Source organism: Malaclemys terrapin, chromosome 13, assembly GCF_027887155.1.
Source record: "Malaclemys terrapin pileata isolate rMalTer1 chromosome 13, rMalTer1.hap1, whole genome shotgun sequence".
NCBI classification, from domain to species: Eukaryota; Metazoa; Chordata; order Testudines; family Emydidae; genus Malaclemys; species Malaclemys terrapin.
The window spans coordinates 43157829-43180648 of NC_071517.1; the positions used below are offsets into that span (position 1 = coordinate 43157829).

Genomic DNA, 22820 nt, shown 5'->3' on the forward strand with positions numbered 1-22820 from the left:
GGGCTCCTGCATCGTCAATGCCTCACCAGTAGAGGGAGCGAGATGGGGAATGGGAGTTAGGCTGCCCACAGAGCAGAGCTTGACCACAAGGGGGCGCACAGGATCTGACAGTGCCAACCCTCATCCCTAAGGGGTGCATGGGAGGTCCTGGCAGCACCCACACCTCACTCCCAGGGGGCACGTGGGAGCCAGGTCCTGGCAGCACCCACCCTCACCTCCAGGGAGCACATGGGAGCCAGGTCCTGGCAGCACCCACACCTCACTCCCAGGGGGCACGTGGGAACCAGGTCCTGGCAGCACCTACCCATCCCAGACCGTGTGGGCCATAGATGACAGGAGGGCAGCTTCACGTGCAACATCTTTCTGTTTTATTATTATAATATATATAAAAAAAACACTATTGGAACTGGCCGGATGCGGCCCCCTCCCCCTGCCAGTGCTCAGATGCAGCATCAGTGCCTCCTGCACAGAGCAGGATGGGAGTTAAATGGGGGGGGCCTGATGCCTCATTTAGCCCCACTCCCCTGTGACCACACATCTGCCCCTGCTCCCTGGGTGGGGGGAGGAGCCTGCCACACTTGTTCATTCGCTCGCACCCTCGTTCCCGGGCGAGGATGCGGCTGCTCCCCCCAGTGCAAAGAAAATGAATTAATAATAACAAGAACGAACTAAACTCACAGAGGAGGGGCTCATTCATCCATCCATCCCCCCCACACTCATCCCATTCCTCATTCCCTCCATCCTCATTCTTGTCCCCACACATCCAATTCCACTGTCCCTCCATTCTCACTCCTGCCCATCAGAAGCTCTGAATGACACGACCTCCCTCCCACCCATGAAAGGTGGTGAAATTGCTCCATCTACACAGGAAGTGGGATGGCTAAAACAGGAAGTCACAACGTTGGCCCACCCTCCGCTTCAGTCACCTCCTCCCCCCCCACCTCCAGTCACAGCTGGTCCCTCCCCAATTCCTGGTTGGCTCCACCTCCCACCCCTAAACCACATACTGCCCCACTCCTCCCCAAACACAACTAGTCCTGCCTGAAGTACATAAACACGGCCCCATCTGTAACTAGCTCCAGAACACTTGCAAATGGCCCACCCACCCCTGCAAAGTAGCAATTTGCCCCACTCTCCAAATACTGACTGGCTCCGCCTGAATCTCAACTGGCTCCACCCCAGTCACAGATTGCCCTGCCCTCCGATAGTGATCCAGTCCTCTGCAATTATGACTGGACCCTATCAAGTAACAAAGTGACCCCTCCCCTCCCCAATAAACCCCACCCCTACCCCCTCCTAAACTACAATCCCCTTAACTCTGACCACCCCGGCAGCATTATTAGGAAGTAAAAATTGGGAAACAAAAGTTCTCCCTTCTGGATGATGTCCCCTAGAAAAAGGATTCAAGAGTTACAAAAAATGCATGTGTGTATGGTGGGGGGGTTGGTTTTCTTTGCCACCCCCCACCCATACCCATCTTCAGGAGGGGATGTGATCTTTAACCTTTGGCTGAAGGTAGGCCAGGTGACCTCTCGGTGGCAATAAAGTCCATGGGGTTTAGAGCGCCCCTCGCTGGCTGCAGTGAGAATGGGCTTTCCCAGCACAGTCCACATGGTTCAGAGAGCCACACCCCCCCCGCTGGCTGCAGTGAGAATGGGCTCTCCCAGCACAGTCCACGTGATGCAGAGCGCTCCAGTGGAAATGGGCTCTCCCAGCACAGTCCGGGTGGTGCAGAGTGCCCCCTGCTGGCTGCAGTGGGTTTGTTCCTGAAGGCTCTCTCAATGCTGTTTTTCTGTTGGTCTCATCCCCCCTGCTGGACCTTAGGGGAGCAGTCAAACGGGAGGGTGGCTGCTCTGGCCTAGACACAGCCAGGGGGACTGGAGCCAACCTCCCTCCAGTCCTTTGTTCTTGCTGGGATTTTACTGGAAGACGAAAGAGAAGGGGCCGGTCGGGACCCAGTCGTGGCAGGGCACCTTCTGTACCCGCCCCGTCCCCCCACCATGAGGGGGGGGTTCTGCGGGGTTACCGCCTGCAGGATTCATCTGCCAGAAGAGAGAGAAGGGGAGATGAATAGGAAACGGGAGAGGGGGAAACCTAGCAGGGACAGACAGGGGAACAGAACCCAGCAGTCCCTGCTCTAACCCACTAGACCCCTCCCTCCCAGAGCTGGGAGTTGTAAGCATAGCAGCCGTGCCTGATGGATGTTGGAGGAGAGGGAGGGGCATGTGCCTGGCCTTCTGAATTGGAAAGGGCAGGATGCATCTGTGCCCCGGCTTGCTGGAGGCCAGTGGGCCGACACCCTTGAGTTTCCCCCATCTGGCCACTAGATGGAGCCCCAATGCCCATGGCTAGCAAAGCAAGAGGTTTTCCCAGGGGTGGGGAACCGGCAGCAGCTGTTTCATAAGCATTTTCCCAGCATGTTTCATCACCCAAGCCGCTCCCTGCCGCACAGCGCCCCCTAGTGCCGTGCTGGGGCATTGGGGCCAGCACTGACTGCCAGGGGAGAGCGCCCCCAACTGAGCCTCTTACCCCGCTCCCCGCCACACAGCGCCCCCTAGTGCTCGCTGAGACTCACCCACGATGAGGGATTTGGTCCTGAGCACACCCGGCAGGCCGCGATGGAGTAGCAGCAGCTCCTCCTCTTCCTCGTCGTCCTCCCCGTGGGGGTTGGCACAGGCCGGTGCGTCCGACTCCTCGGGGGGCCCAAATTCCTCCAGCAGGGACCCCTCGGACGGGTACTGGAAGGTGCGCTCCAGCTGGCTCTCACTGAACGAGATCTTCAACTGCAGGGGAAGGGAGAGAAGGATCAGACTAACAGGCCCATCTAGCCCGGTATCCCGCCACTGCCCCCACCACACTGGATTAGCTTTATGTCCCCACCCCCTGTTTAAGTGTGACTCTACAGTAACTTATCAGTGCCCATGGTCTTAGACCCTGCACCAGTGGGTGAGTCCATAGCACAAAGAGACCCTACAATAACAAACCAGTGGATGGCTCCCCAGTGCACCTGAGAGATCCTAAAATAATGACTAGTGTGCTGGATCCCAGCGCCCACTCAAAGACTCTTCAGTAACCCCTGTGCCTATCCCCAGGGCTGAAAGACCCTACAATAACAAACCGTGGCACACAGCCCTACAGCTGGGACTCTACAATGTCAAACCACTGTCTGCACCCCCAGTGCTGACCTGAGACCTTACAATAACAAAACAGTGTGTGCATCTTCCATACCAAAAGACCCTATAATAACAAACGACACACAGCCTGAACTCTTGACAAGAGACCCTATAACAACACTGCATGCCGATTCCCACTGCTGACTCGATGCCTTACAATAACAAATCTGTGTTCATATCCCCAGTGCTAAAAGACCCTACAATAATAAACCACCACACACAGTCTTAGCAACTAAAAGAGACCCTAAAATAACAAACCAGCGTGCACATATCCCCACTGCCAAGTGACCTTACAATAACAAACCACAGCACACAGTCCAGGTAATGCCAAGAGACCCTACAATAACAAATCACAGCATGCAATCCAAGTAACGTCAAGAGACCCTACAATAACAAACCACAGCACGCAGTCCAAATAATGTCAAGAGACCCTACAATAACAGACCTCCCAGGCAGCAGCTCTCTGGGGACCCTCTGAGGACAGTGTGGCCATGGCAGTCCCACTTTGGCTAAGCCTCTGGTGGAGGGCAGCCAGGAAGCTGCCCCGCCCGCACCCCAGCTGGGCACAGAGCCCTGGCAGGAGATAAACCCTGCAGGAAATGAGATTAGACGTCCCTCCTGCAGAGAAAGACGATTCCCCAAGGGCAAGAGCATCTACCCTTGACCTGCAGCTAGGCTGGGCCACAAATAGTGCAGAGGATGGAGCAGGGAGGGGGAGCCCTGCATACAGCACTGGGATGCAGCCACCTCTGGGGTGGGGCAGCGGGGGAACAGCCACACAGCGGCACCACACAGTGGCATAAAGTGGGAGGCGAAGCGTAATCCTGGGTCCAATTGTGTGTAACCACGGGACAGGGGCAGGGGGATTTCAGGAAGGCAGAATGGACGTGGGCGGGGGGGGGGGGGATCTGGCCAGGACACCGGGGTTCACGCCCCAACTTGGGAGGAAAGTGCCAGGGGAGATTTAATGACTGGGCCTGGTCAGGACTTCAATTTTCTATGCAATCCAAAAGTGGCTGCCCTCGGGTATTGGGGTGAGAGCACCAGCAACAGTGCCACCTACCAAGTCCCCATCCTGCTCCTTGCAGGACAGCGCCCCCTAGTGCCGCACTGGGGTATTGGGGTCAGCACCGACTGCGACAGGACAGCGCCACCTACTGAGCCCCTAGCCAGCTCCCTGCAGGACAGCGCCCCCTAGTGCCGCACTGGGGTATTGGGGGCAGCACCAACTGCGACAGGACAGTGCCACCTACCGAGCCCCCATCCTGCTCCCTGCAGGACAGCGCCCCCTAGTGGCGCACTGGGGTATTGGGGGCAGCACTGATAGCCCCATCCCAATTTCCAGTGGTGTCCCGCCCAGCCCGGCCCCAACCCCTCCTGCTTAGCATGGTTCTAGTTTTAGCCCAGGCACCCCTCCCCCACTCTGTTTGGTGACATGGGGTGTGTGCGTATCTTTGATCTTATCTGTTCCCGAATTGGTTCCCATGGGAATTAATCCCCCGCTAATCGCAATTAACTGAAGTCTATTAACGAGCTGGGGGAGAGGGGTCACGAGGCCAGTCCGGGGGAATTGAGGGTGAGGATCAGGGCCATAACAGCGTTATGGATGCTCACTGGAGGTAGTGAGGGATGGAAGAAGGGCCAGAGGAGAGGTAGAGAGGCAAGTGAAAGGCCAGGGCCAGGCTGAGAGAGGGAACACCAGCATGGAAAAGAAGGGAATGTGCGAGGGGAGATGAAAGATTGCATGGGAAAGACAGGAACCTGGAAATCCAGGACGGGAGTGACAGCGGCATGGGAGGAAAAGAGGGAGCAAGGCCATGGGGGAGGGGAGGAGAGGAAAGTCCTGATAGAGAAGAACAGAAGGAGAAAACTGGGGAGCGGAGGAGAGAGAAGCAGAGGAGGGGAAGAGAGGGAATGTGAGACTAATGGGGGTGGAGGGGCAAAGAAAAGAGAAGGAGGAAATCAGGGAGGGAGGCAGAGAAAGGAAGAGGGGAATGAGACAGGAGGAAAAGAGGAATGAAGGACAGAAAAAGCAGGAGCCAAGAAAAGAACAGAAGGAGAAAATCTGTGAGAGGAAGGAACAGGGGAATGAAACAGAAGAAAGGAGAGAGGAAATGGGGCTGAGGAGTGGATGAACGGGAAGGGTCCAAGAAAGAACAGAATAAGAGAATGGAAGCAGGGGGAACATGTCAGAGTCCTACAGAGACTGAAAAGATAGAAGAGGTGGTGGAGGAGGAGGAGAAATGAAGGGAAAGGGAGGGGAGAGACTGAGCGATGGAACGAAAAAGACAGTCAGCGAGAGAAAGAGAGGAGGAAGAAGGGAGTGAGAAAAGGGAGAAATGAAATATGTCTCTCTGCATCTTTCTGCGGCTCCTCCCTTGTGACTCTCACATCCCTCCCTTTCCCTCCCCACTCTCTGGCTTCATCTCTCCTCCTCAGTCTCTCTCACACTCCCCCATTCTCTCTCCTTGCCCCCCCACACCCAGCTGCCGGGCCCCACCCGCCCGCCCCCCCAGCTCTGGAATGTGCCTGAGTCACTCGCTCCGCTGCCTGGCTCCTAAATAAGGAGCGAACAGGCCTGGTTTGGCCAGGAGGGGGAGGGGAGGCCGGGAATCCAGCTGCCGTCCAACTCCGCACAGCTGCGCTGGGAGCCTCCCAACTCCGCTCCGGTGTCTGGCACCACCTCCATCAGGGTGTCTGCCCCTCCCGCCTGCCCCCAGAGCCCCGAAGGGGGGAGCAGAAACCGAACCCCACCCCAAGGCCCTGAGGTATGACCCTCCAGAAATGGCCTCAAATCTCCAAACTTGGCTCACGACCTTCTGGACTGGGCCCACGGCTCTCCAGAAAAGGCCATGAATCTCCAGCTACGACCTAAGACCCTCTAGACTTGACCCACATCCCTCCAGACTGGATCCCACAGCCCTTTAGAAATGGCCATCTATCTCCAGCCTGGGCCAACAACCTTCCAGAAACGGCCATGAATCTCCAGACACAGCCCAAGGCCCTTTAGACATAGCCCACATCCCTCCAGACTGGATCCCACAGCCCTCCAGAAATCGCCCTCTCTCTCCTGATGGACCCATGACCCTCCAGAAATGGCCCTGAATATCCAGATATGGCCCACCGACCCTCCATGCCACCATCGCTTTAGATCCATCGGCATCTCCAATGCTTTCTCCAGATCACTTGCCTGGAGGAACCTTCACCCCTGGCTGCCCTCCCCCCCGCATCCAGACTCCCTGTTGCTTTCCTCACAGCCCTTTCTCTCTGCCCGAGAGCTGAGGAAGGCTAGAGAGATAGGCTGGACTCTTGGTGGCCCCTTTGAGCTGTAGTTTGAAGCCCAGGGCACTATCTCACAGGCTCTCCTGAGCTCCAGATCCTGTGGAGTGCTGTGTCGGAGACCGTCCGGTGCCCCTTCCCTGACCAGACCCCTCAATGTCTCTGTGAAGCACAGACCCCAGCCAAGAGACTGCTGTGCCAGAGAGAGATTGTCTGGCCTGCTGGGGAGAATAGATGGCAAAACACACCAGCTAGATGTCTGACCACACTATCTATATCCAAGCGTCCCTCTATTCATCCATAGTTCTGTCTATCCATCCATCATTAGCTCTATCCATCTATCCATTGTCAGATCATCGTCGGCTTTATCCATCCATCCAGCTCTTTCTATCTCTCCATCCTCAGCTGCATCTACATTTCCATCCCTCCATTATCAGATCTACCTATATGTCTCTGTCTACCCTCAGCTCTATCTATCCATCCGTCATCGGATCTAGCCTCAGCTCTATCCATCCATTCACAGCGGTACCCTTCCATCCCTCCATCATCAGATCTATCTGTCCATCCATCCTTAGCTCCACACATCAATTTATTCATCGACACATCTAACTAAATATCTGTTCTCAACTCCATCCATCCACCCACCCATCAACTATCTATCCATCCATCCTCAGCTTTATCTATCTATCTATCTATCTATCTATCTATCTATCTATCTATCCTCAGCTCCACCCATCCACTCGTCTATCCACTGTCATATCTCTCTCTATCTCCCTATCCTCGGCTCAATCCACCATCACGAGATCTATCTATAGATCTCTCTATCTCCCCATCCTCAGTGTACCCGAGACACAGAGAAATGAAGGACTAGCCGAGGGCAACCCGCCAGGCCAGTGGCCAAGCCAGGAATAGAGACCAGGGACCCCGAGTCCCACTCCAGGGCTCTATCCACTAGGAACAGAACTGCCCCCCTCCCGCCCCGGCCAGAGCCTCAGTCCAGCTTGCATTCCTGACCCTCTCAGAGACTTGAAGTAAAAGAAGGGATAAGCAACCCCAGCCTGTCTTAGGTGGCGCTGGAGTGGTCCTGGGCAGGGATCCCTGACTGGATTCCCAGCCCTTGTTATTCCCAAGTGGGTGAGCCATATTTACCCCTTCATCATCCGTTCCAACCACCCCCCACCATCTCTACTGAGTGGGTGGGGGGTGTAGGAGTCCCTCGCGTCTCCCTTGGTGCTAGTCCCCTCCCTCCAGGAGTCCTCAAGCCATTCTCCACTTTTCTGCTGACAGCTCCCATCCCGCTAAGAGGAGCTGGTCCCGGTTTGGGGCGACTGGCTGGCTCAGGGGCATGGGGAACGGGCAATGGGGCCTTCCCCCTCTAGGGGGCAGCGGTTCCAATTGGAGAGGCAGGCTGGGCGCTGTTTCTGTCCCTCAATAGCCCAGGCAGGACCTCTGGGCCCCGGCCAGATCGGCATTAGCTCAGATAAGACTGGGGCTATTTGGGGAATTGCCTCTAAAGCTCTTATACCAAATGGCATTAACGCAGGCTGGGCTCACGGTGCTGGGGGGCGGCCTGAAGGGCTGGATTTGCGGCTCCACAGTCCTTTACTTATCCCATAATATCCACTGAGCGCCCTTTATCCTGTTCTGGCCCGGTTCGTAAGGTGTCAAAGTGGACGGGAAAGGGTTAATCACATGTGTTTGGTGGGTGGAGCGGTGGGACGACTCAGGCACAAGAAAGGGTTGATGGCAAAGCTGGGGATGGGACCCAGGAGTCCTGACTCCCAGCCCCACCGTCCTCCCCCACCGCACTCTAACCACTAGACCCCACTCTCTTCCCAGAGCTGGGGATGGGACCCAGGCAGGGCCGGATTAACGTTTTGTGGGCCTGGCGCCAAACATATTTGTGGCTCCCCTGGGGGCAATGGAGCATGGCGTGGTGGGGGGGGGGCGGTCGGTTCCTGGAGTGAGGGGCCAGCCAGGAGCATGGCATGGCAGGGACGGCCCCGCTCTTCCCAGCCCAGTGCACGGACACTATTTACAAACCGGCAGTTGCCAGATGCACAGTGGCCCATCCAGCCCTGCGCTGCCAGCATGCCCCTTCCCCTTGGGGTTGGGCCAATGCCGCCCCACCCAGCCCCCCCACCCAACACCAGAACACACACCACCACCACCCCCCGATTTCCTATGGCCAAAGAGCCCCAGACCTGCTATGCCCAGGGCTCCACCCAGACCATGCCACAAATGCACAGCGCCCTGCACACCACCACCCCTGCCCACCGCCCCCCTCCACAGAACCCCCACTCCCTAGTGCCCCAACACACAGAGATCTTCCTCACCCCCTCACAGCACAGCACCCACACCAGGCCCTCCAGAGACCCCCTCCCCCACGCCCTGCCTCACCAGCCCTGCTGGGAGGTGACTGTGTCTGTCAGCAGTGCAGCCAGGGCTGGTCCCAGGGCGGGGAATCGCTCCGGCCCCTTGGGAGTGGTGCGATCAGCCAGGCCAGGGCCTGCCCTAGCCAGGATCCCTCAGGACCTACTTGCCTGGAGCAGCCCAGCCAAGCCCCCCACACTGTTCCCTCTACACACACACCTGACCGACACTGGCCAGGCTTCTGCACCAGTCTCAGGTGGCACAGCCCTGGGGAGACAGGTGGGGCCCCACAGGTGGTGGGAAGCAGAGACTGCCTGGAGCCGGAGGTGCGCTGGGGTCTGGCCAGGGGGCAGAGAGAAACCAGCGGATGGGGCCAGGGAGTGGAGAGGAGCCCTAGGCCGGCTGGCGGGCAGGCTGAGAGAAGCAAGTGGGGCGGGGGCAGGGGGGAGGGGGGAGCCAGCAGGCTGGTGGGGTCTCAGGGCACAGTGCAAGCGGAGCAGGCCGGGGCCCCTTCTGAGCATGGGCCTGGCTCCATGGAGTCACTGGAGCCATTGTAAACCCAGCACTGCCCAGGAGTCCTGACTCCCAGCCCCCCCACCCCCAAATGCGCTCTAACCACTAGACTCCCCTCCCCTCCCAGAACTGCCGATGGGACCCAGGAGTCCTGACTCCCAGCCCCGCCCCCACCAGCTGCTGCTTTCGCTCTGCACTGCAATAACCACTTCCTGAGCGGGTGCAGGCTGCCCGGGGCTTCGGCTGACACAGGCCTCGATCTCCCCGCCCTTTTCCGTCCCACACGCTCCCACACGTTCCCCGCTTCCTGTTTTCGACAGGGCTGCAGCACTGCGGGAAGACGGGGCAGCCCCAGGGCCCTCTGGGTAATGCCCAGAGCGGGTGCGGGGCAGCCCAGTTAAGCTCCTCCCATGCAAACACACCTTGCTCCCTGCCTGGGGGCTGCAGCCCTGCCCCTGAAGGGATCCCCTCTAGGGGGCAGAGGGGAGTTGGGGCTCTGGGGCCACTTCAGCCCTCGGTTTCCCTGCTGAGGCTGGCAGCATGGGGGAGGGGCAGGGGCGGGTTGGGATGGGGGCACATGCCCTGCTGGGGGCTGGGCTGAGATCAAACTACTTGTTACATCCAGATGGGAATGATCAACTCCAGAACCAGTCCCCCTAGAGGGGAAAGGCCCCGTGCCCCAGTCCCTGCCCCCTGGGACCGGATGGGAGCTGTTGCCCCCTAGAGGGGAAAGGCCCCGTATCCCAGTCCCTGCCCCCGGGACCGGATGGGAGCCGGCGCCCCCTAGAGGGGAAAGGCCCCGTGTCCCAGTCCCTGCCCCCTGGGGCTGGATGGGAGCTGTTGCCCCCTAGAGGGGAAAGGCCCCGTGCCCCAGTCCCTGCCCCTGGGACCGGATGGGAGCCGGCGTCCCCTAGAGGGGAAAGGCCCCATGTCCCAGTCCCTGCCCCCTGGGGCCGGATGGGAGCTGTTGCCCCCTAGAGGGGAAAGGCCCCGTATCCCAGTCCCTGCCCCTGGGACCGGATGGGAGCCGGCGTCCCCTAGAGGGGAAAGGCCCCATGTCCCAGTCCCTGCCCCCTGGGGCTGGATGGGAGCCGGCGCCCCCTAGAGGGGAAAGGCCCCGTGTCCCAGTCCCTGCCCCCTGGGGCTGGATGGGAGCCGGCGCCCCCTAGAGGGGAAAGGCCCCGTGTCCCAGTCCCTGGAGCAAGGCTTCCATGATTACGAGAGCGAAATGAAGCCAAGTTCCATGCAGGGCGCGTGGCTCTAGGCGGGAGCTGAGGCTGGGGGTGAGGGGGCACCTGCAGCCGCTCTTGGGAAGCCTTGGAGTGGGATTATAGGGGCAACAGCTCTGGGGAAGATGAAGGGTTAAAGTGCCCCCCCCCCATCTACAGTGACCATGGCAACCTCGTCAACGCTGACCTCAGTGCTTTTAATGACTTCCTCTGGAAAAACCTGCTGGTGGCTTGTACCAATGGGAGGCCGGCAGGGCCTGGTCCCCTCCCCCATCACACCCTGCATACCCCTTTCACCCCTCCCCCATCACACCCCTTTCTCGCCATCACACCCTGCCTGCCCCCTTTCACCCTCCCCGTCTCATCCCTCCCCCATCACACCCCTTCCTTCCCCACGACATCCCTTGCCCATTCATACTCCTTCCTTCTCCCACTTTTACCCCTCCACACCCACTCCTTCCCCTAGCCCCCCACCCCCCGCAAATCAGCATCCTGGAGGCTGCAGGAGTTGCTCTGTTGTCCTGGCCTCTACACCCTGGGTGAGCCTAGGGCTGTAGTGCTGGGCTGGGACCCAGCCCAGACCTGGTCCCTGGGTCCTTCTGCACAGACAGCGGCTTCCCCTTTCCCCCAAACACACAGACAGACTGTCTGCGGCTGTCGCTCTCTCACACACAGTCTCTGGGGGCCTGTGTCTTCCTCTCAGGCACATGCTCGCTTTTTCCTTTCTCTCTCTCTGCGTCTTGCACTCCTCTCCCAGAGCCAGGGATAGAACCCAGGAGTCCTGACGTCCCAGACCCTACTGTTCTAATCCACTCCCCTCCCCTCCCAGAGCTGGGGAAAGAACCCAGGAGTCCTGCCTGCCATCCCCCCCCCTCCCCGTGTTCTCTAACTGCTCGGGAAACATCCCTCCCTCACCAGAGGCAGCTGCATTTCAGCAGGCAGGAGAGGCTGTAGGCGGGCGGGGAGATGACGCCCAAATGAGAATGTGCCCTGGAGCCCTGTCTGAGTGACTCCCCAGCTCTGAGCTCAGCAGGGAGGGATCCCCTGCACACTCACCCCATGCCCCCCTCCCCCAGCTCTCGGAGCATGCCTGGGAAAGACAAAGAGCAGCCCCGGAATCCCCACTATGGGGAGAGGAACAAGGCCCATGTCACTAGGCCTGAGCCACAGTCACTGACCAAGGGCTATAGGCCTCCATGAGAATGGGGAACAGGGCGTGGCAGGGACTATGGTCCTGAATCAGCTATTGGGGGGAAGGCGGGGGGAGGTGCAGTCCAGGAAAGAAAGAACACAGATAGATGGATGGTTAGAGAAATATTGTGGGAGAGAAGGGGTGGATAGATAAACAGATTTATATACAGTGAATTGAAATCTCTTACTGTCCTCCTGTTCAGCCCTAGCCACTAGACCCCACTCCCCTCCCACAGCCAGAAATAGAACCCAGGAGTCCTGGCTCCCAGCCCCTCAATCCACTAGACCCCACTCCCCTCCTAGAGCTGGGGATAGAACCCAGGAGTTCTGACACCCATCCTACCCCCGCAGCTCTAACCCACTAGACCCCACTCCCCTCTCAGAACTGGGGACAGAACCCAAGAGTCCTGGCTCCCAGCGCCCCCTGCTCTAACCCACTAGACCCCATGTCCCTCCCAGAGCTGGGGATACCCCTCCCAATCCTCCCCATCACACCCCTCTAAGCCTGTCCTCTCCCCCATCAGAGATGTCACCACATTCCCCCTTAGCCTAGCTGAGCTGGCTGGACTTAGTCTTTCCCTCCCGTGGCTGGAGGGGGCCCCATGGCCATCTCTAAGCTGCTAGCCCTAGTGGTCTCCCCTCACCCCCCCCCCCTCCGCAGATCAGGGCACAGAGAGGCAGAAGTTGAGTGCATGGCCCTCAGCAGCTGATGTCAGCAGGGCTTCCTCTGCTGGGTGGAGTGAGGGCTCAGCCTCAGGGCAGAGAGCAAAGGAGGGAGAGACAAAGCAAGCAAGCAAGCTGGCCCCATCTCTCCAGGCTGAACGGCCCCTGCCTGCGTGGGAGGGATAAGCCGGGCGGAGATCCCAGCCGCCCGGCTGCTCCAGACCCTCCGGAAGATAAAGAGCCATTTGTGGTGAAAGGTCTGTTTGTGATGAAAACCCGAAGCAGGAATCTGCCCTCGAGGGGGTCACGAAAGGACCGTGCAGAAGGATGGCGCCGGGCCTGAGGCAGAGGGAGCTTAGCCTGGGGACGGCGACCTGACTTGGCTCAGTAAAGACGCTGGAAGGTCCTAGAGCGACAGGCGCCCCCGCTGCATTCTAGAGTGGCAGGGCCCCCACAATCCCATGGTCTAGAGCTGCAACTCGTCTCCCTTTGCTGCATGCTAGAGTGACAGGCTTCTCCACAGCACCATGTTCTAGAGCTGCAACTAACCCCTCTTTGCTGCATTCTAGAGCAACAGGCCTCCATGTTCTTGATGTCCACAACTCCATGTTCTAGAGCTTCAGCTCACATCCCACCACTGCATTCTAGAGTGACAGCCCCCATGGCCCCGTGTTTTAGATCTTCAGCTCACCTCCCTTCACACCCTTTTAGAGCGACAGGCCTCTCCATTGTGCTCCGAGTGCTAGTGCCTGCGTTCTAGTGTGCCAGCCCCAGCCTCATCTTCTAGAGCTTCAACACCTCTCTTTCACTGCATTTCACAGCAACAAGCCCCTTCACTGCACTCCCACGTGCCAGGTCCTGTAACCTAGAGAGACAACCCCCACCCCCATGTTCTAGAGCTTCCGCTCACCTCCCTTCACTGCATTTTAGAGCAACATGCCCCACAACCCCATGTTCTAGAGCATCAACTTGCCTCCCTTCACTGCATTCTAGAGCAACAGGCCCCTCCACTGTGCTCCACCATGCTAGCTCCCATGTTCTAGAGTGACAGCCCCCAATCCTATGTTCCAGAGCTTTAACTCTCCGCCCAATCACCGCATGCCAGAGAAACAGCGCCCTCCACTATATTCCAGAGCAACAGCCTGCCCCTCTCATGTTCTAGAGATGCAGGCTGCCATCCTTCCAGTGTGTTTTACAGGACCAGACACCTCCAAAGCTTTCTAGAGCAACAGCCACTACATTATAGAGCGACAGGCCCTCTCTACGTCATTCCAGAGTGACATCAACAGCATTCTAGAGTGGCAGCCTGCCTTCACCACATGCTCTGAAGCGGCAACTTGCTATCTGTTCAATGCATTCTAGAGCAACCCCCTTCCTCCGCTGCACACCAGTATGACACATAGTGCGTTCTTGAGTGCTCAGCTGCCTTGCCCCATATTCTAGAGCTTCCACTCTGATTTAGAGCAACAGGCCCCTCCTATGCATTCCAGTGCAACAGGCCCTGCATTCTAGACCAACAATTACTGCCAATGCATTCTAGAACGGTATGTGCCGCTGTTTTCTAGAACATCACAGCCTGTGTTCAAGAACAGTTGTTACCGCTGGAGTAGCAATCACCGCTCTGTTCCGGCACTGTTTTGTGGAGTAATTAACCACTGGGATATTCTGGAGCATCAGTCACCACACACTTCTAGAGTAACAATAAGCACCAGAGTGTTCTAGAACAACTGTTGCCAGAGTATTCTAGAGATACAGATAAGGCCCTGGTGCTGAAAGTACCAGTACTGAGCTCCATTGCAGGGTTGTGGCTGATCACAGTAGTCTAGAGTGAAAACCACGAGAGCAATTTAGAGTAACACTCCCCACCGTATTCTGTAACAGTCCCTGCAGTAATGCAGCACAACGGGATGCTGGAGCCATAAACACCGAGGTCCAGACCCTGTCAATGGAGGTCGCTCTGTCGAAGTCAGCGTAGGAAATGGAGCCCAGGATTCTAGAGCAGACCAGCATCGGGGGGTGCTAGACTAGAGCATTAAAGGGCCGAGGCAACACGTGGCATGGGAGCGAGGAAGTAGGAGGGGGTTATCTTGGCTTGGTCACCATGGGGGTGCCCACCCCTAGAGCACCTGGGTTTGTGGCAATGAAAGGGGCAAGGTCGGGAGTTAGATAAAGAAACAAACACATATGGGGATGAGGTAGAGAGATGGATGATATGGGGACTGGATGGGCAGAGAGGGATGTATGGGGACTGGATGGATGGAGGGGGATGTATGGAGATTGGATGATGCCTATAGGGGATGGATGGATGCATGCATTAGAGAGAGGGATAGACAGATGCATATGGTGATTAGATGGATAGATAGTTGCTTATGTGGATTCAAGAGAGAGAGAGAAAGAGAAAGTGAGAGACACGAGCACAGGGAGATGGATGATAAACAGACAGACTAGCTAAAATACTATCCTATTTTTAAAACGTATATTGACTACTTTAGAGCAAAGCAGTATCTATCTGGCAAGCATTACCATAGAGAGTACTGTAGTCATTTAATACTATGGTGATCTGATACCGTAGACTACACTCAATTTGTTCTCAGTATTTTTGAGTACTTACCATAGAACACTGTAGTATTTTAACAATATTGAGACCTATTACTTTCCCACCCTTCCAGTACTTTAAAGTATTTTTTTAAGTAATTGCTATGCAATACTGAAAACATTTAACAGTATTTTGATCTATTCACTGGAACACCATAACATTCGGAAGCACTTACTATAGAATACTGCAGTATTTTAACAGTATCTTGACATCACCCTGTAGGATATTCTAGCGCTTCGCAGTAATTTGGGACATTACTGCAGTAATTTAACAGTCTATTCATCTAGAATACCCTGGTGCTTTACAGAGGTAAGGTGGGGGAGGTAATATATTTTATTGGACCAACTTCTATTGGTGAGCGAGACAAATTAGACCAATACAAGATATTACCTCATCCACCTTGTCCCTCTAATATCCTGGGACTGATCTGGCTACAACAACACTGTTGCTTTTACAGTGATTTAATGCAATGCTATAGTAATTTAACAGCGCCATTTTACTGTATTTACTATGGAACCGTAAAATAATTTAGCCATATTGTCATCTGTTACTCTGGAATACTCTAGTATTTTGCAGTAAAGTTGAGTAACTCCAGGGCAATTTAACAATACTGTGATGTTACTCTAGCACTCTGTAGTAATTTGAGCAATACTGCAGCAATTGAACAGTCGTACAGCTTATCACTGCAGAATACTCTTGACCTTTATGGTATTTACTATATAATATGGTGATTTAGCAATGCGGTAACCTGTTACTCCAAAGTACTTCAGTGTTTTTGAAGTAATTTTGAGCAATGCTCCAGCAAGTTAACAGTAGTGTGATAGGTTTCAGAGTAGCAGCCGTGTTAGTCTGTATCCGCAAAAAGAAGAACAGGAGTACTTGTGGCACCTTAGAGACTAACAAATTTATTAGAGCATAAGCTTTCGTGGACTACAGCCCACTTCTTCGTAATGTGATGTTATTATTCTCGAGTACTCTAGGAGTTTGCAGTGTCTTTGCGCAATGGTGCATCTAACATTATTATAGCCCCTTGCTTTGGTATTTAACGTATTCACTATAGAATACCAGAGTAATGTGATTGTATTGTGATTTGTTACTCTCGAGTACTCTAATAGTCTGCAGTATGTTTGAGCTGCAATCCAACAGTACTATAGCCCCTTACTCTAAAATGTTACCATATTTACTATATAATACTAGAGCAATTTTAAAGTAGTGTGATCTGTTACGCTCAAGTACTCTAGTAGTCTGTAGTAATTTTGAGCAGTCTAACATATTATGGTCCATTAGTCTAGTATTTTTACTGTATGATACTACTACAGTAGACCCCATATTGCTCACATACTATATTTATTTCCTATATAATACCAGTACAAGATGGTATTGTGATCTGTTCCTCTCAAATACTCTAGTACTTCAAAGCAGTTACTCCAGGATCCTCAAGTTTTTTTCTTTAATGAGCATTATGGGGTAGAAAGATTTTTCCAGCTGCCTCCTTGCGCTCCGTAGCCAGTGCCAGTGGGGCTGCCCCCCGGGCACAGATTCATAGCACCAGGGGGCATTTTTAGTGCCAGGAAGCTGGGCAGAGACTCCGGCTGCAAAAATGCCGTTGACGTTCAGCCACAAAGTTTAGCCAGGGATGCCTCTTGCCTAGCGACTGTCCCTGCTAAATGATCCCCTTATGAGGCAAAGAACAGACCAGCCACTGTGCACACCAGAGCCGCATCTGGCCAAGGACAACCCCAGAGCCTGGCATGGGTCACATGTGTGAAAAGACTTTTGTGGATCACCCCGTTCCCTTCCGGTGCCCCCCTCCCCACCTGCCCCTGCCACTGGGTCCCCAGTGAGAAAGAAAGAGGGGGCTTCAAGGCCCGTCCAGCCCTCAGCCTCTCTACTGAGGCTGCCAGCGACTTTCGGCCAACAGAGAAGTGGGCTGGGGCCGAACAAACTCATTTCACATTGGGGCTGTGGAATGGGAGTGACAGGGTGGGGCTGGATCAGAGCCCCGCGTCTCTAGAGAGGAGAGGTCCCGTGAGCCATTCCCCATACCCCTGAGCCAGCCAATCGTCCACCCTGTGGCCAGATCAGAGCCAGTGCCCCACAAGAGGGGAAGGACCCCATATCCCATTCCTCTCCCTCCCCAAGCCAGCCAGTGCCCTTGCCCTGGGGCCAGATTGAAGCTGGAATCCCCTATAGGGGAAAGGTCCCATATCCTACTCCCCCCAGCCCCCATAAGCCAGCTACAAACTCAAGCCAGGTTACTCCAAAAGGAACCAGCTGGCTCAGAGGGGTGGGGAATGGGATATGGGACCTTTCCCCTATAGGGGGCGCCGGCTCCCATCCAAACCTGGAGGAATTGGAATCAACAACCCTATTTCCACAGTCCATCCCCCTGCCTTTCCTGCTCTAGCACCAGGAGAACAGGGTGGGGACGTTCCTGGACCACATCCTTGTGGATCCTATGACAACCCCGGCCTCCACCACGTGCTCTATATCCCTGGCCCACGAGGGCCAGAGACGCTGCCCAACGGGAGCTGGGCCCGGGCGGGAGGTCAGAGGTCAACCATGGCTAACAGCCCCACGCCTGGGGTTGGCGTCGCCACGTTCAACCCTGTGTTAGGCACCTGAAGGAGGAGGAGAAGGAATGAGGGGAGGAGAGACAGTGAGGGATGACAAGAGGGAGGGGAAAGCGGGAGAGAAGCAAAAGGAAGAGAGAATGAAGAAAAGAGTGAACGAATGAGCAGAGGAGAGAGAAAGAAAGGAGGAATGAAGGAGAGCAAAAAAAAGGAAGATTAAAAAGGGAAAGAATGAGAGACACTGAGGCCGAGAAAGAATGAAACAGCCGAGAGAGGGTGTGAAAGAAAGAAAGAAAGAAAGAAAGAAAGGATAAAAATGGCGAGAGGAGGGAGAGTGAAAAGTGAGAGCACGAAGCAGAGAAAACGAAAGAGAGCAGGGATAGGAGGAACGCAAGAGGGCGAGCAAAGGAGGGAGTGAGGAGCGCGCCGGTACCTTTTTGCGGTGGGGGTCGTTCTTGGCCAGGCAGGATTTCGACAGGGACAGGTAGCCCCCAATCACCTGGATCTCCTCCGCCGTGGGGTAGCGCTTCTTCAGTGGGGCGCCGACCGCCTTCTCGGGCGCCGCGAGGCCCCCCTCGCCCTCGACGCCATTCTCCACAGCTGGCACCGGCGCCTTGCGGGGATTGATGGTGATGGTGTTGCCGCTCCGGCGCTGCACGGCTGGGTGGGGCAGGGCGGAGGGGCCCCCCAGCTCCCGGGGCCCCCGGCCCCCGCGCCTCATGGCCTCCCCCTCGGCCGGCTCCTCGGCGCTGGCCGGGAGGGGAAGCTGCTCACGGCTGGGGGAGGAGGAGGAGGAAGTGGAGGCCGGAGCAGCGGCAGCCTTTGGAGGAGAAGTGCTGATTTCCTGCCGAGCCTCGCCGGGGTCTGGGGGAGGGGAGGCGGCCGCCCGGCGCGGCACCACCACGAAGGAGTTGCGCGAATGGAGGCGCAGGCTGGCCACGGCTTTGGCCTGGGCCTCGGCATCCAATATGGTGTCGACGGGCAGGCCTGAGGCTGAGGCGTCTCCATTGTCCCCCCTGCCACCTCTGTCCAGAGAGGTGATGTCTCTGCCCAGCGAGCCCAGTATCACCGCACCTGAGCCACCGCCACCAGCGTCACGCCTCTCCGGTGAGGCGGCTTCTCTGGCTTGTAGGCCCGGCCCCACTGCCAATGCACTGCCACCAGGCCTGGCTCCTGTCTCCAGTGAAGCGGCTTCTCTGGCTTGTAGGCCCGGCCCCAACGCCAATGCACCGCCACCAAGCCTGGCTCCCCTCTCTGGTGAGGCAGCTTCTCTGGCTTGTAGGCCCGGCCCCACCGCCAATGCACCGCCACCAGGCCTGGCTCCCATCTCCAGTGAAGCGGCTTCTCTGGCTTGTAGGCCCGGCCCCACCGCCAATGCACCGCCACCAGGCCTGGCTCCCCTCTCCGGTGAGGCGGCTTCCCTGCCTCGCAGTCCTGGGGCCATGGCACTGCCATCACTCCTAGCTCCCGTTTCTGGCGAGGCGGCCTCTGTGCCTTGAGGCCCTGGCACCACAGCCAATGTGCTTCCACTGTGCCAGGCTCCCCTGTCCGGTGAATTGGCCTCCCTGCTCCGAGGGCCCGGCACCATTGTGCCAGGGCTGCCACCATCATGCCTGGCTCCCCTCTCTGGCGAGGCGGCCTCCCTGCCCCATGCTTTGCCGGTGGGCGAGCGCCGCGGTGGGCTCTCTGGCCAGGCCTCGGACCTGGCTTTGAACTGGCTGCGGTAGGAAACCACGGTGAAGGGAGGCGGCGAGGGGGTCAGGCCCGGCAGGTCGCGGGGAGGGCTGGGTGTGCCACTACGGTGCTGGGCCGAGCCGGGCGGTTTCCTTGCTGCCAGGGGGCGTTCGTAGGAACCATCGGCGAGGTTCTCGGTGCTGAGGGACCTGAGCGGTCGCGGGGGTGGGTCCTCCTGGCCGAAGCGGCTTAGCAGCTTGCTGACACGCCCGCGGCGTTGCTCCGGGAGCCCCGGCCGGCAATCGGCCTCGCCGCGGCTTTGGCCGAAGGAGTTGAGGTCTTCCACGCTGCGGCTGAGGGCCGATTTGACGATGAAGACTTCGCCGGCCCGGATCTCGGTCACGCTCCCGCCGCGCCGGGCCAGCAGCTCGTTCAGGGATTCCACGCTGCCGGATTTGGCCTCCCCCTGCCGCTCGGCCCCCAGTGGCGCTGCTCCCGGCACCGACTCAATGATGATGACGTTGTCGGCCCGTAGGGTCCTCACCCCAGGGCGCTGGCTGTAGAGCTCCATCAACTGTTTGGCCTTGGCGCTGGCCGCCTCGGCCTCTGGCGCCGCCGTCTCCTTGCGCCTCTTCTCCAGCTGGATGAAGGGGTTCTGGTGCACTGGGCCAATCTTCTCCTGCAGCACGGTGCTCTCCTTCTGGCCCATCTCGGGTCCGGGCGGCCCCGCCACAGCCAAGGGGGGCCCTGCTCCACCGCCACCGCCCTCCGGGTCCGAGAAGGAGGTCCCGGAGCCCTGCTTGGCACGGCGGCGTTCGATGATCTCCCGCTTCCAGGCTGGCATCTTGGCCATGCGGTCCTGCTGCTCCCGCTCTCTGCGCCGCGCCTCTTCCTCTTCCTTCCGCTTCCTCTCCAGCAGCTGCAGCTTCCACTCCGGCAGGGCTGGCGCCGGAGCCGACGCCATCCTCACCCCGGGGCTGCGGGGAGCAGGGAGGGAAGTGGGGACGGGGGCAAGGGGGGGCAGGGAAGAAGGGATGGAGGATAGTTTGAGAGGATGAAAGGGAGGGATAGAGAAAGTGTCAGGGATGGAAGAAAAGGAGGAATGGAGGGATAGTTTAAGAGGACGAAAGAGAGGGATAGAGAGAGGGTCAGGGAAGGAAAGGTGGAGGAAAAGGGGAGGGATAGTTTAAGAGGATGAAAAGGAGGGATAGAGAGAGTGCCAGGGAAGGAAGGAGAGTTTAAGAGGAGGAGGAGGAGAGAGAGAAAGGGGGCAGAAATGGAGGAATGGTTTACGAGGAGAAAGGTAAGGCCGGAGGAAGGGAGGGATAGAGAGTCAGGGAAGGAGGACTAACGGGAAGGAAGGAGGGAGAAAGAATGGAAGAAGGAGAGAAGGGGCTGAGGAAAGAAGGAATGAGGAAGTGGGAGAAAGGAGGGATGGAGAGAGAGCTGGGGGAGGCGGGAGAGGCAGGGAAGGAGGGATAGCGGAGCCGGCAGAGGAATCAAGGGGCTCCCTGCTCTCCCCCGCCCCTGCTCTGGGAGGAAGAGAAAGAGAGGAAAAAAAAAAAAAAAGAAAAGATGAAAAAAATCCCCAAAGTTCCGCCTGTGTCAGCCTGGCGATTTCCGGAGGGGGCGGGCACTGCTCGCCCCACCCGCCCGGCTGACAGCCCCGCACGCGGCTGGGAATCCCGGACCCCCATGGACCCCAGGAGTCCGGGGAGGGGACGGTAAATCTTGGAGGGAAGAGATCTATATTACCCCAGAGAGAGATCAAATCTTGGTGGCTCAGAGGAACCCAGGTGTCCGGGCACAGCCGGGTGCGTCGGGGGGAGGGGGGCTTTTTGGTGGGGGTGGATGGAAATTACCCTGGACTCCAAACCTCGATGGCTCAGGCTAGCTGGGCTATGGGACCCAGGCGTCCGGATGGGGGAGGGGGCTGGAATTAAGCCTGTCAATCAGCATAGGGAGGGGGAGAATAATTACCGCGGAGGAAAGTAGCGGAACCCAGGCGTCCGGCCGGCGAAAAGGCGGCTCCTTTCGGCGCAGGAGGGTCCGAATTCTCCGCGGGCTCCTCAGAACCCAGGCGTCCGGGCGAGGCGTGGGGGGAGGGGAAGGTTCCAAACTGCCTTTTGTCAGCGACGATCCAGCGCCGTGGGGACCCAGGCGTCCGGGCAAAGAGATCTCAGGCTCCTATTGTCAGCGGCGGATGGGGGGGGCGGGGGCGGGGGCGGGGAGGGAGAAATCTCGGTAGGACCCAGGCGTCCGGGCAAGGAGCTCGCAGGCTCCTATTGTCAGCGGCGGATTGCGGGGGGGGGGGGGGGGATCAGTGGGACCCCGGCATTCGGGCAAGGATCACAACGTGTTTGTGTGTGGGGGGGAGGAGATCGACACCTCGGAGGGACCCAGGCGTCCGGGGGACTTTCCCGGCTCTCAGCGGCGGCTTCTCACGGCCACATGCGGCTCCCCTCCCCCAGTCTGGCGGCGCCCTCCTTCGAGCCTTTCCTTGGGGGGCGGGGGGCCGATCCGCTGCCCCGCTGGGGGGGCCGGGCCGGGGAAGCGCTGGCAGGAGGCAGCGGGGCCCCAGGGAGAAATCGCTGCTGGCCCAGCCGCTGAACCCGGCAGAGCCGTAATCCCCGCCTGGATCATCCCCCCCAAAGCCCGGGAGAAGAGAGAGATGGGGCGGGGGGGTGGTGGAGGGGCGGGGGAGAGCTGGGGGGTGTCTTTGTGTATAAACAGAAGGGGACGAGGACACAATGCGAGGGGAGGGGCTTTGGTAGCAGAGTGGGGGGGGTGGAGTGTGGGGGGAAGGGTCGGATCTGGACAGATGGGGGAAGGGGGAGGTTATGGGGTTGGGGGCGGGCTCTCAGGAGAGGGGGCATTGAGGGAGTCTGTGGGGGAAGGGGTGGGGTCAGGCTGTCGGGGTGGGTCGGGGTGTGGGGGGTCAGGGGATAGGCCTGGGATGAGGAGGGTGTGTGGGGTGGGGGGATCAGGGGGTGGGATGGGGAGGGTGTGTGGGGTGGGGGGATCAGGGGGTAGGGCTGGGATGGGGAGGGTGTGTGGGGTGGAGGGGGATCAGGGGTTGGGTCTGGGATGGGGAGGGTGTGCGGGGTGGGGGGATCAGGGGGGGGGTCTGGGATGGGGAGGTGTGTGGGTTGAGGGTATCAGGGGGTAGGGCTGGGATGGGCGGTTCTTTGTGGGGAGCCCCCAGGCTCTCTAGAGGCTCAGATAGGTTAGGAGGCAGGCTTTGATCTGGGGTGTCCACCTATTTGCATGGGGCTATGGGGGGACGACGACAATGATTTGAGGATTTCGGCTTGATCCCCGGAACCTCTGAGCACGCAGGGGATTTCAAGCAATTTCTCAGTGGATCTAGGGGTACAGATTGTTGCAGGTGGGGGCTTTAGGGGGGCAAGATTTGGGCTGTCAGGGCTTGGGGGTGCAGGATTGCAGCAGATCGGGGTGCATCCTTGTTCAGCTCTCTAAAGCAGCTGGCTCCAGTCTGGGCTCCCCCCACACACCCAGTCCTGGCCCACCCAGCACCACCTAATCCCCCTCCAGA

At 58.0% G+C, this 22820-nt stretch overlaps 1 protein-coding gene across 3 annotated transcripts; it reads right to left on the reverse strand.

Annotated features, from left to right (window-relative positions):
* Nucleotides 1–345: 345 nt before the first annotated feature.
* Nucleotides 346–21454, reverse strand: PPP1R18 (protein phosphatase 1 regulatory subunit 18). Of its 3 annotated transcripts, none has more exons than XM_054047433.1 (4): nucleotides 21245–21454; nucleotides 18024–20791; nucleotides 2576–2783; nucleotides 346–2042 (listed from the first exon to the last, which is right to left on the reverse strand). In XM_054047433.1, the coding sequence occupies exons 2-4, from the start codon at nucleotides 20226–20228 to the stop codon at nucleotides 2023–2025; spliced, it is 2433 nt and encodes an 810-aa protein (XP_053903408.1). In that variant the 5' UTR covers nucleotides 20229–20791; nucleotides 21245–21454; the 3' UTR covers nucleotides 346–2022. The 3 variants fall into 3 exon arrangements, with proteins under 3 accessions (XP_053903408.1, XP_053903406.1, XP_053903407.1); XM_054047431.1 differs by having other exon boundaries at nucleotides 18024–20796; XM_054047432.1 differs by lacking the exon at nucleotides 21245–21454 and having other exon boundaries at nucleotides 18024–20819.
* Nucleotides 21455–22820: the final 1366 nt, after the last annotated feature.

Coding starts and splice junctions, on each gene's coding strand:
- PPP1R18 (XM_054047433.1), bottom strand. CDS start 20,228: ATGGCGTCGGCTCCGGCGCCAGCCCTGCCGGAGTGGAAGCTGCAGCTG. Junction 2,784..18,023: donor ACGACCCCCACCGCAAAAAG/GTACCGGCGCGC, acceptor CTTCCCCTGCAG/TTGAAGATCTCGTTCAGTGA. Junction 2,043..2,575: donor GACCAAATCCCTCATCGTGG/GTGAGTCTCAGC, acceptor CTCTTCTGGCAG/ATGAATCCTGCAGGCGGTAA.